Source organism: Branchiostoma floridae, chromosome 5, assembly GCF_000003815.2.
Source record: "Branchiostoma floridae strain S238N-H82 chromosome 5, Bfl_VNyyK, whole genome shotgun sequence".
Lineage (NCBI taxonomy): Eukaryota > Metazoa > Chordata > Leptocardii > Amphioxiformes > Branchiostomatidae > Branchiostoma > Branchiostoma floridae.
Genome location: NC_049983.1, coordinates 18,932,466 through 18,945,133, shown reverse-complemented (window position 1 = coordinate 18,945,133; position 12,668 = coordinate 18,932,466). Strand labels below are relative to the sequence as shown.

The 12,668-nt window shown below is 40.6% G+C and overlaps 2 protein-coding genes across 12 annotated transcripts in view; one reads left to right on the top strand and one right to left on the bottom strand.

The window, feature by feature from the left end:
* Positions 1-3,328, bottom strand: part of LOC118415893 (bis(5'-adenosyl)-triphosphatase-like) — a 46,120-nt gene extending 42,792 nt beyond the window's left edge. Inside the window, exons 1-4 of one of the 3 annotated variants that reach the window (XM_035820817.1) lie at positions 3,070-3,328; positions 1,654-1,784; positions 982-1,127; positions 166-195 (exon numbers count right to left, since the gene is read on the bottom strand). In XM_035820817.1, the coding sequence (XP_035676710.1) occupies positions 166-195; positions 982-1,127; positions 1,654-1,784; positions 3,070-3,158 (396 nt within the window). In that variant the 5' untranslated portion in view covers positions 3,159-3,328. Of the gene's footprint in view, positions 1-165; positions 196-981; positions 1,128-1,653; positions 1,785-3,010 lie in introns of all 3 variants that reach the window. The other 2 variants (XM_035820819.1, XM_035820818.1) reach the window with 2 other exon arrangements.
* Positions 3,329-3,522: 194 nt separating this feature from the next.
* LOC118415889 (receptor-type tyrosine-protein phosphatase gamma-like) overlaps positions 3,523-12,668 on the top strand; it is a 39,460-nt gene continuing 30,314 nt past the window's right edge. For 4 of the 9 annotated variants that reach the window (XM_035820808.1, XM_035820812.1, XM_035820807.1 and 1 more), the window contains exons 1-5: positions 3,523-3,906; positions 8,069-8,374; positions 10,896-11,256; positions 11,568-11,740; positions 12,212-12,396. In XM_035820808.1, the coding sequence (XP_035676701.1) occupies positions 3,846-3,906; positions 8,069-8,374; positions 10,896-11,256; positions 11,568-11,740; positions 12,212-12,396 (1,086 nt within the window). In that variant the 5' untranslated portion in view covers positions 3,523-3,845. The remainder of the gene's footprint in view (positions 3,907-8,068; positions 8,375-10,895; positions 11,257-11,567; positions 11,741-12,211; positions 12,397-12,668) is intronic. The other 5 variants (XM_035820806.1, XM_035820811.1, XM_035820805.1 and 2 more) reach the window with 2 other exon arrangements.

Below are 12,668 nucleotides of genomic sequence, written 5' to 3'. Positions count from 1 at the left end.
AAAAGTGAGCTATTCAGTAATGACAACTGTTTGGTCCATTGTGGACAGAGGTCTGATTTACTGATTGTTTACTGAATTTATGGTTCTTGACATCAAACCTTGTAGTAAATTTGTTGTTAAAAATGAGGTTAAAAAGTGATTTAGAAACTTAAGTACATATTATACCTTTACTGTTTGCCCTGCTTCAGGTCCGTCCTGAAAAAGAAAACAGGGATTTTGGAAAAAAATGTACATGACATTGTCACATGCCCCAAATTGTCATGTACCCCATTGGAGTCTTATCCATTTAAAACAATGCACTGTGTCACCCTTTTATGTAAGTTCATATAAGGAATGCATAGACTTTCCTGATAACATACATGTGTATGCAATGTATTTAGCACAAAACAGGACATATCAGAATACTACAGGGCATCCGCCAGTGATTCAATATACAGCCTCTAAACAATGGGTTCCTATGCCCAAAAGAGGAGAAAGCAACTGTTAATAACTCAACTTTCTGACGTTACTGGCACACAAACATACCCTCATTTGAAAGCCCGACATCTCAGCTATCCAAACAAACACATTTCGGCATGAATCTAACGGCACAAACTTCCGGGGAACTGAAAGATTGACCCATGACCTCAAAACCGCACCACAACCCAGTGAGGAGGCCATATGCTAGGACAAAAAAGTCCCAACTTTATACCCCCTAACAACCACAAAAACTCAGCTTTTTGGCCCTAATCAGAAAGTAGAAACCCTCCCCTGTCACACCCACCTCAAAACTGCCAGGATTTCTACCCATTTGACCAGGAAAAAAATCTTGAAGTTTTAGGCCCTGAACTATATTCGACCACCATCAATTTGCATGGCGGATTGACAGGCGGATCCCCTACATATCATCTTTTATGTGTAAAAGACAGCCAGGCTTAGTCTGCATGCGGATAGTAAGTTAAGTTTAATGATAATGATTACCAGGCATGTATTTTCTCTCACCTGTATAGCAATGGTGAGTGAAGTGCTCTGAAAGTGTTTTTCTACCACCCCTGAGATTGTTTGTGTGGCCATGAAAAGATCGGCCACCTCCTCTGATGACAGCTCTCCAAATCTCTCCACCACTCTCAGTGGGGACACCAGGACATCTGTGATGGAACTGCAGCTAAGGAGGATCATATCAAGGCCAGCTATTTTCATGCATGACATTGGCGTATGTATTGACTTTGGCCTGTTTTCCTACTACCAAAAAAAGATATCTGGCTCCATCCAACAGATATCCAGCAATGTTTTTGCAAATTGCTAATTGGCTGCCCCTGTAAATATGGAGGAGCTGGGATAGAATTCCTAATCGATTAAACACAGCCCTACTAATTTAGGATTGGTAGGCAAGAGTTCTTTTAAAAAGAAAAAGATTTCGGTGTTGTCAACAAAGCATGAAATCTGTAGGAAACATTTGCAAGACTACTTACATTTCTGTTTTGAATTTCATCATCATCAGATGAAAAATTTGTCCTTAAATGCCAGTGGTCATCTAAAAAAAGACTTCAGTTGGCAGGTTTTAGCTGCGATAAGTCGGGTAAATGGAAACGCTTTCTAGAAGCTTCAGTGTGCATACTACTAGTATATAGGTAGCCCAAAACCAGAAAAAACAAGTAGATCTTCCAAGGATACGACCAGGAACAACAGGCTTCCTGTTGACAAACCCAATACTGAGCCTGGATTTGAAGAAAACACACGATGATTGGAGAACGTGCTGTCCAAATCTAAATGATGATCCTGCCATTTCCACAAGATGGCTCGATCTGTGTAGGAAGAGAGGCTATATTGAATAGTGTTCATGTGTTCATACATCAAAATTATCAATGACCAATCATCTAGCTATAGGTCACTTGACCTTACGGACATGAGATGTCAGCAATTGGTCCAATTTGACTCTATGGTTTTAATGCACAAATACTGGCACAAGCTTAGTAGTAGTAACGTTATACTAGTAATAGTATCCAATACTAAGACAAATAGTACCACTGCCACTTCTACTAGCTCCCAGGATGATAACAAATGAGGAACAACAAAAAATAAACAAAACATACAACGGCAAGGTTTCATAGCCTCCCAAGGCATTTCTGACCACTTTCCAAACATAGCTGGAAAGGCTACCTGTAGAGCATTGCCGAAGGTGGTCCCAAATATCGACAAATTTGTCAAGATGGCGGACGGGACCAGTTAGGCATAGCGCTTCGTTGACAAAGGTAGTGTTTTGGGCTATTTTGGGAAAACCTGAAATTGCGAACGGTGTGCAAGTAGGCAAGACTCCAGGGAAGCCAGGGACGTGCAGAAAAAAAACGCTGTACATTACGTTTTTCCTTGCGATTGTTGCCCCAGTTAGACATAGACCTGATTCCCTGGACCTTAACCGAACTTAAATTTCCTGTACCAATACCCACCCCTATACATGCAGTGATGTATATACAGTACTATAACAGTTACATCAACTTACATATATAGTCCAGGCCAATCTTGCTGTGGCATAAAGATAGTACCATATACTATAAATGCATTTAATTTCGCAGGGATTTAATTTCGCGGTAGCGGGAAAAAGGACTTTTCGCGGTGGTTTTAAGTTCGTGGTAGCACCATCATGACCATGCACTGCAGTCTCTGCCATGGAAAAATGTTCGCAGTGGTTTAATTCGCAGTGAAGCGGCCATCGCAAACATTAAACCACCACAAAAGTTTATGCATTTACAGTAAGCTTGGGAAAAAGTTTAGACGGCAGAGGAGTTTCATTGACCACAGCACTGCCTGGAGATTAATATATTCATGCTATGCTATGCTGGAGATAATATTTATGCTATGCTATGCTAGACCTGGACCTGGGAAGTCTCACCGACTTAGCATCATAGCCTAGGACAAGAGCAATAAAATAAACGTCATCCTTGCCACATTGCGGCCACAAGTAAAGGATCTGATGTTACAGTCATTAGAACAAACTATTTGTTCATGCTTTCTGGGCCGTGACAGAACTTACCATCATCTAAACACACACAAAAATTGCAACTTCAACAAGCTGTGAACAATCGATCTCACCTTTTCCAATCTGACCGTCCCGCCAGCAGTTTAGCTGTCCCTCGTAACAATCTTTTGAGCCTTATGATATATAAGTTTTCTGTTGGCATTATCTTGCTAGTTACCAATCTAATACCGTTTAATCAATACATTCAAACTGAAAATATTTATAATTACAGATTACTTTACATTTTGTGACATTATATCTAGTAAAATACCATTTTTATTCTAACCTTCTTTAATGCTTGTGATAGACAGCTATAAAATGTTTGGGATATTTCACTTTGGCAGCATAACTTCTGTAGACGAATGGCACAGTTTTCTCCAAAACTATAGCTTTGAGTTATTTGAAACCTTAAGAAACAGCCATTTCAATTATTTTAATCCAAAAGACAACGGTTTGAACCAAAATTTTGTGAAACTAAAAAACCACAACAAAACAATAACGGAACCCCCTTCACTCCACCACAGTGGTCTGTCCCTAAGATGGCTGACCTAGCCCGAAAGAGGATTCCTACGGCACTGATGTCACTTCCACTTTAATTTCTCGCCGTTCTTCCGTCGGAAGTGAAAACGCCAGAGCTGTACAACAGTAACGAGGATAAAGTAGCTCATAGAAAATGTAGTTTAGTTCCTTAGACATTTATGGAGCCCTATTTGTCCAGCGGAACTTCCTCCTTTTGGGACACACAGCCTTTCGCGGGAGTCAAAGAGTCCACCAACTATCCATTTTGTAGGCCAGGCTTCCCATATCGTCTGCTTCTGTAAATAGTCCAGACGTCGTCCCAGGGAGAAACATGAGGGATGTCTGGAAACTTCACCTCCATTTCTACATGTTTGTCGTCATTTTGGTCCAAGGTAAGTGTTGTTTGAGGCTGTGGGAAGGGGGAAATGAGCAGCTTGAGGTTGTGTCGGGGGCACGGCTGGAGTCGGGCCGACATGCCTCCCCCGTGCCCAAACTGTGACACGTACAGACTGATAAACTCCTGAAGCAAACGACCCAGATAGCACGCAATACACTAAATTAATTGGGAACTGGTGGTTTAAGGCACATGGGGACAAGAATGATATTTTCCTACACCTTATGCTAATCTGTCAACCTTTTTATTCTTTTATGTTCATCCCAAAGTTGTAGTACACAACTCACAAGGGAAATATTTGGCAGATTGTGATATTATTATGTATTATGACTACATTATCAAAGACTAGTCCTCTAACACAGCCACAAACGGGATATGATATTAATCCCATGAGTATGATCAAAATAATGTTTCATCATTGTTGTATTGAATTTTGTTATATCACTATGAGACAATAAAAAGACAAATTATAGAATAGATTATCTTACTTCCCCAGTTCCTGGAATTATCAACCTAACACATACCCAATGTGAATTGTTTGTTAACTTTTCCCCCTTCCCAAATAAAGAAAGCCACACAAAAGATGTCAGCACACAAAAAGATTACAATTTTGATAATCCTTTTTTTATTATTTCAATGACATGTATTTGTATTTCCATTTGTACTAGATATAACGTTAAGTTGAAAATATATTGTACTGATTGTTCTACTGTAAAATTTGTGATTTCATCCATCGATGATGATAATTTCTGACATTGTCCATATCTTTATGACCAGTGAAATGTATTCAAATTGTATTCTGCATAGCAATTCCAAATCCAATGTACAGCTCTGTGTAGGGTCTAGCGAACAGGAAGTATTTCCTGTGTGGTCCATACGAAAAAAAGAAGTAAAACCAAGTTGTAACCATGACTAGCCGAAGTTGTAAAATTGAAGAACATTTCAACAATTCTTAAGCAAGGAACACTTGTCCTAAGGGGAAAACATCCTTATGGCAAGGCAAATATTGATAGTTGGCTGAAGGGGCCATTCACACTCTTGAAGTCCAAAAAGAAAGGAGTATAATCAAGGAACAGAAAGATCACAATTTAATCTCATGTCTTAATTAATGTAGTTCCATTATTGCGTAGCAAAAAACCTATTGTGGGCGTCAGCAATGCTGATCCTCGAAAGAGGAAGCCATGTTTTCTGGACAATCAAGGCACATAATAAAAGAACCATGATCTTTCACTTTCATGTTGACTTAAAGTGATGCCTTGTTTGGTAGCAAAGTTCAAACCCATTGTTACAATACGAGTCAAGGTCAGCCTTTCATTCTGTGGCAATCAAACGTCTGGACTACTTTATTCCTGTTTGTAAATGTGACCATGTTGAATTAATTATGGTCCTTTTGTAGATAATACTATAATGTTCATTTGCTGTATCATGTCTGGTGACTACTAAGTAATTGTAACACAGTGTAGCATGTCCCTGAATGACGTATTAATACAATCTTAATCAGAGGTCGTTTTTGGCAAATAGCGGGGCGAGGAAAGGGCTCGCTGATAAACCAGAAGTGATTTCCAAGATAGGGTGGACATGTTATGATTGGCATGACATGTACACGTACGTCATTACTCATGGGCAGGGGCACATCATTACTGACAGGCCTTATTGACTTTTGGTATGTATTAGAGCCTACTGGAAGATTGATGAGTGAATGATTTTATAGAGGAATAATAATAGTACAAATGGAACTGCAATATTAGATTTTAATGTCCATGGGTGTTTTAATGAATATTTGTTATGGCCCAGATTTTTGCTCACTTGACAGTTAAAAAATCAAACAATTTATCTAGTTGCTGTGACATCCGTCGTTTTCCAGTCCATTCCTTCAGTTATCAACCCAAACATAAGATCTTCGTAATGCTAACAAGTGACCCCAAGACTCTTGTTGAGGTTGCTAAAATACATGTAGCAGTATGTCTTCCAGTCTTTTGTTGATGCCAGCTGTACCTACAAGGTTGAACCATGGCTGCTAATGGTACTTCCTGTCTGGGGATACAGGAGACCTCTGGAAAATGTTGTAGGAAAGGCCCTCTTTGAACCATGGCCAAGTTCATCGACCTTACTTTACAGAGCTGCCCTTTCCTGGATGGAAGGATTTAGATGAGTCTCAGGTCAGCAAGAGGAGTAACTCGTTATCAGAATTTTGCTGACTGTCAGGGTGTGATTGTTGGATTTAGTTTTCTTTTAAGTTTTACTGCAAAAGGAATTCATGATACAAAACTTACTTTACCTTGTTATGATTATGATATTGAGAGTTGTTATGTATACTGTTCTATGAAAAGAATCTACAACTAGATATTTCACTTTAAATAGTCAAAGCAGGATTGAAGATAATTGCTGGACATACAGAGCAGAGGTATTGCAAAGTTCTTTCAAGACAGTCATTAGTATGATTATTCAAGCAGGATAGCTCTTGTCCAGTTTGTTATGCCTACATGATGTGTATATCCTCTTGTATACAAATAGAGGGGAGACAGGAAGTATACTATTACCATGTGTTGGCTTAGTTTAGCCTATGCCTCCCATATGGTGTACAGTGTAGTACTGTCTCAGACGAGTATACACATTCTTGCTATGCTTCAAACATGGATTTGAAACTCCTAATGGTTGCCAAAATATTGTACATCCATTCAAGCATGTGCGGAATAACTTCCTGACTGAAAACGGCTTTGATAACATCAGTTTTGTTGTTGTTTAGTCGAGTCTCAGGTTCTCTCTGGTAGATCCCCCTGCAGTGGTTCTTCGGTTCTGTTGGCTGAACAGAGAATTGAAGACTTATCTTCTCATCTTAGATGTGGGTGCAGGGATCAACTTCTGGGACAGAAATAGACAGCTATGATCTAATTGCGCTCCATGCACCGTAGGTCTGGCGGTGGAAATTAGATTGGAGAAGTTGGACTACATTACTGTAAATTCAGTTATTTTCATGAGGACTTAATTTTGCGGTGGGGGGAGGGGAAATGAGGTTTTAGCAGTGGCAGTAGCGACATTTTTAAAGTAAAGTATGGTAATACCGTGGAATCATTATATTGCATGTATTCATGTTTTCACCATTTCGTATTCATGTTTTCACCATTTCTGGCCACTTTTACCTCTGCGACTCAACCTCTTCTTGGAGAATATGAAAATAAAACCACTGCATACATTTCAAGATCAACAGTGGTGTAGTGGTATGATGTGCTGCATACCACATGATTATCTGTCAAAGCTGTCTCCTATATATATTTATAACCACTATGCAATGGAACTATAGCAGCAGAGAAGAAAGACTCTCTTTGTTGACTGATAAATGACTGACATTTACTGTTAAATGTCATCAGGAAGCTATTCAGTCACAGAAGCAAAATGATTTTTGTGCATAAGAGTTTGATATTTAGAAATATTAGTCATAGCAATGCCGATGTGACTCATAGTATATGAAGATCATACCTGACATAATTACGTAATTGACTTTAATAATACATGACTTAATTGGTTGACACATTGTAGTGACAGGAGACTGCTCAGAGGCATTGTTATCTACATACCATAGTTCAAAAGCATGGGACCAGACACTTGAAGAACAAGGGTCAAACTGTTCCTGTCTAAAACAGACATGTCTGGGTGTGATTTGTAACACAGATAAATATATATTCAGTACATGTATTTTTATACCACTACTTGCGAGAGCTTGCTTAAAACTTTTTTTTTTCCAGGGAACCTTATACTTACCGCCTCTCCATGTATTTGATTCACAATTAAGTCTCTGTGGTACTTACTTCTTCCATTTATTTGATAAAGATTTTTACATAAAGTCATACATGTATACAGATCTGGAATGGACAATCTACATGTAGTCTATGTCAACCATACCACCAGTCATTTTCCCTAGAAAATATCAGCAAGATTCTTAACAAAAGGGTTATCTTGTCCTGAATCTGTTGATCTTTGTCATCTACATACCGCAAAGCTTCCATCACTTTCTGCAGTCATGGACAATTGAGTCTCAAAGAGTTTGAAATGATTCACTCTCCTCCTCACCTCCTATTCACTAAGTAAACCCTAGGAGTAATGCCCTACTGGGAAAATTGTCCCTCTACAGTGTTTAACTGTGTGTTGATGGTTGTTTTCAGTGCATGCAGATGCCTACATCCTCAAGCTGGGACAGAACGTCACTCTCAACTGTACAGCAGCCAACAATACCTCTGCTGACATCAAACATGTCAAGTGGATAAAGGATGGAGCCAATGTGGCATCCTTTAGTGACACCTCGGAGAACCAGGTCACCGTGACAGACCCTTCTAAGTTCGCCTTGAGTCTTCCAAGCTACACTCTCACTATCAAGTCGGCGGCGGAAGAGGATAAGGGCCTGTACAACTGCACTGTAGAGCACACAGACGGAAACACAACGTCCTCAACAATAGCGGTTGCCATGCCAGGTAAAGACACCGCTGATAACATGTGCCCCTTGACTAAATCACGAGCCCCATGATTTAAAAGGGAAAAGAAAGGGTGGAACAAAGAATCCTCCCAAACTATGGTACCCAGAGACATAAAGTCAATCTGACACAGTCATTGCACCGAAGCAGAACAGCGATCTCTCTTTAAAAATCATAATAGGCCTGGCAATTGTGAGAGGCCAAACTGTTAACTTCCCAGTGGTTTATTCATGGCAATCTGGCATTATCTCCACTCCCCAAGCTGGACAACAATGCTGATGTTAGGGTAGAAATGTGGCATGGAAAATATACTGGGACAGAAAGGTTAGGTCAGGTCTCCTAGGAGAAGGTCATGGTAAGATGCAGTGGATGGGGAATTTCCAAGGAGAAAGGGTGATCTGAGAAAAACTACAGCTGATTGAAGCTCTATAGATACGAGCTCTAAATAAAAATCAAGTTTGGACACAGTTAGAATCTCTGTCGTATACAGGAAGCAATTAGGTCTAAAACAATCATGATGCAAATTATAACTTCAAAGTTTCTGGTTATAATGTAAAAGCATTTGATTTTGATATGACCTCTATGTGGGGAAGGTCTCACGTTGTAATCATTTAAGATGGAAACACACAGGGTGGAACAATGGGTTTAAGAAAGTGTAACAAAGGCAGCATCTTGAAAATGACTTCAAAGACACCCAGAGGAGAGGGGTCATGGCAAGCCTGGAGTTGGTGAAATGAAATGGCTGTTAGAGAGTCTGCTCTGTAAAGCTGCCTCACGGAGATAGCATCGCAGGGATTACTTCAAAGTTCTCCCTTCCACGGCGTGTTCTCCCCTTACTGGTACATGTTTATTGGTGGTTCTCGAGTCCAGAACCGGAGTCCAGAACGGTTCTGGACATTTGGACAAATGGGTCAGGACAGGGGAGCCAGATGAAAATTGACCTGGCCGGACCCCAGCCCAGTTAATCTGCCCTGTGTCAGGCCAGGGGGAATACATAACACCCACAGAATAGGAGCTGTGAGTCTGCAGCAACATTAACACAACTGTTGATGGAGTGGGGAGACCCACTTTACCAGGCATCAGCATGCACCCCACTCTTAATGAACCAGAGAGGCCCATCTCGGCCTGATTAATTGGTTGGGAATGGTACATTTGGTTGTCTGATTGTTTTGTGTGTTCGATGCCGGTGGGTACGGTTACCTGTTAGATTGACAGGTGAGAAAAGGCATATTGTCCAAAGTGCTTTTGTTTCCCAAATAGTCATTCAGCCACTGCCATAACATAAGCACTCGTGCATGAAGCAACATCGTTTGCTGACCACAATGGGCGGGTTTTATATCGTGTTACTGTGCAAATTTGCTATGAACTGCAACTTGCGTTTGAAAATTAGAAATCGCACTTCACCAAATTATACATTTTACCGGATTTAACCATATTCTAAGCAATTTAAATAAGGATGCATTTGTTCAAATAAACTTGCTTTCATGGTCAGTCAGACCCACCAAATTCAAATTAAATGTTTTACAGTTTGTACACTACCTAATTTTGCTTCCATGACGCATTTTGGCTACATGCTATTTCGATCAGACTCTTCAGAGGAGATGTTTTCTCCATGACATGCCGTCTGTAGCATTGAGCGTTACTGCAGAAATGACACATATAACTGTGCAGATGAAATCGCCACTCCCACCAAAACAGCTGGATCTGTCATAAGGCCATTTGTTGACATGTCTTGGGTCAGCTTCCTTTTAAACATGAGCTGGTCGGAGCTGGTATGATGATGGTTTGGGTCAATGCCGCCATACATAGAAAAATAGGAGTTCTGTGTGAGCCGAAGTGCTTGGAACATTTCAATTTCTTTTCATCGTGCCAAATTCAGACTACAGGTCTTCAAGGTTATGTAATAGCTGCTCCATTTAGAAGAAATATGTAGCCATAAGCGCACACTGTGCAATCCAAAATTAAAATCAAGAGAGATGATGACAACAAATTGTTTTATCGACTGCTGTGTCAGATGCAGAATGAGATATTAACCAATTACGGCAACAATATTGTCATTGTAAACATTAGAATATTCAAATATCCAGACACCCAAAGGTCTATCACAGGTCTATCCAATGAAAGCTTTCCTAAAACTTTGCCAGAATAAGTTAGACTAAGTACTTTTCAAGATTACCAGTCCTGTTAGATTTACCAGTAAGCACTCCCAGAATTCCCCATACAGGTCCTCGATAGAATGTGTACAGCCAATCATGTAAACCATCACCAGAGTCTTGGCTGTTTTTGTGTATCAGTCCTATCCAACTGTAATCTGGATAGATTTGTCATGTGTGGCAACTTCATTTTGCAAGAGAGTCTCTTCTCAGAGAGGATGAAATTTGTGGGTTATTTGTACATACATGTATAGATGCCACAAAAACAAAAGTTATTTTTCTTAGAATTTCTTACATGTCGACAAAAGATTTTGTTTTACATCATTCTGTAACTCCTAGTAGTAAATGAACTCTCTATCCTCTGACAATCACAGGTGCCCCAGTGGTTACAAGCACTTCCCCGAGAACATCCACCCTGAGTACATCAGCTGGAGCGTCTGTATCTGCGAGGGTGTCCACCTCCTCAGTCACATCTCCATCCTCCATCACAGCCGCATCCTCCACACTACAGACTGATAAACCCTCGGGGACAACCTCCTCCCCTAAACTACCTGTGGTTCCTGGGGTTAATGTGGACCCAGGCTCCTCCCCGTCAACCCCAGGGTCACCCAGGGGTATAGACCCCCCAGGGCAGCCGGTAGCACTGAAGGTGACGGCTACAACTATAAAGCTGTCCTGGACTGCCAGCCAAGTCAATGATAGCAAAGTTAACTACACTGTTAATGTCAGGTAAGATGCCACAAGAAAACACCTTGGTTCTCACAGAGTACTGTAAATGCATTTACTTTTGCGATGGTTTTCTTTTGTGTACAAGGGAGAAGGATGTTTTTGTGTTGTTTAAGTTGCATTGTCTAGATCGTTGATTTGCTTCTTGCTGTTTTACTCTCTATATTTCCATGTGGTTTCGCATGATGTTCTGAGACCATGTACATGTACCTTTAAAATCCTGCCATGTGCTGTGTTAAATGATTCTTTTCTTCCCTTGTCCATGGAGTTTATCAACATGTATCTAAGCTTGTCCTGAAACTCTCTGTCCCCAGTACAAGCAGTGGCAGCTGGAGCAAGTCCAGTACATACACAACTCAGGACACGGGGCTGGTCGTGCGTCGCTTGATCCCAGACACTGAGTACTTCTTCCAAGTAAAGGCCACGGATGCTGAAGGCAACAGTGTCACCGGTCCACAGTCAGATCCCATCTCTACAAGAGAGCTCAGTAAGAACAACTTGGTTCTGTGAAGTTTACATACAGCTGCAGTTATCTGTTTCTTCTACTGGTTGGCCTTACTTTGTGCTTTTTTGAGAATCATTTCAACAGCTATTGCAGTGTAGTTCTTCAATAAATATTGAAAAGGTGACAGGTACATTTGGGAAGGTGATAAAAAAACATTTCAAAATCTTTTCTGATATTTCAAAGATATTTTCACCTGTGCTTGGACAGTCAAGAGACCTCCCTGTTCCCCAACCACACACTTGTAGACTAAACAATTTTTCTGCACAACAGCAACATCCAGACTGAATCATAATTGGTTTTGTATTCATGCCCAGTCTTTGCTGCACCACCTGTAAAATCAACACAATGCAGAAGTGTATTATCTTTGTATTTATGCTGTATATGATTCAATAGGTAAATGAAGATTGAAAGATTCATTCAAATAAACATATTTTTTTTTCTCAACTGCATTAGAACCCGACCAAAAGGTGACCAACTTGCGCGGGGAAGCCCTGAACGGGACGGCGATATTTGTGTCGTGGGTGGGACCCAACATTTCTGTCCCCAGCCACATAAAGTGGGGATACTTCCTCAGCTATAGAGAAGCGAACAGCTCGCGCAGGGCGGCCAGTAACATCAAGCTGAAGAGGAGTGCCCAGGTATGGCATGTTCCCTCATGATTGTTACATGTGAATGATGCCTGTATAAGTGTGCATGCTGCGCTTGGGTGTGCTAGTACTGGCTGCCATGCTTTAATGGCTTTTCTTTTGCAATGGATGCTGGCTGGGGCACTTGTCCACTGTTACTTATGCCTTTCACAAGAAGTTTGAGAATGTCATATTTAGGTACACAGGTGCATGCAGATAACATTTTTTCAGAATCAGCAATTCAGCACATGTATCTGAATTCTGAAGCGCTATTACCGGTAGCA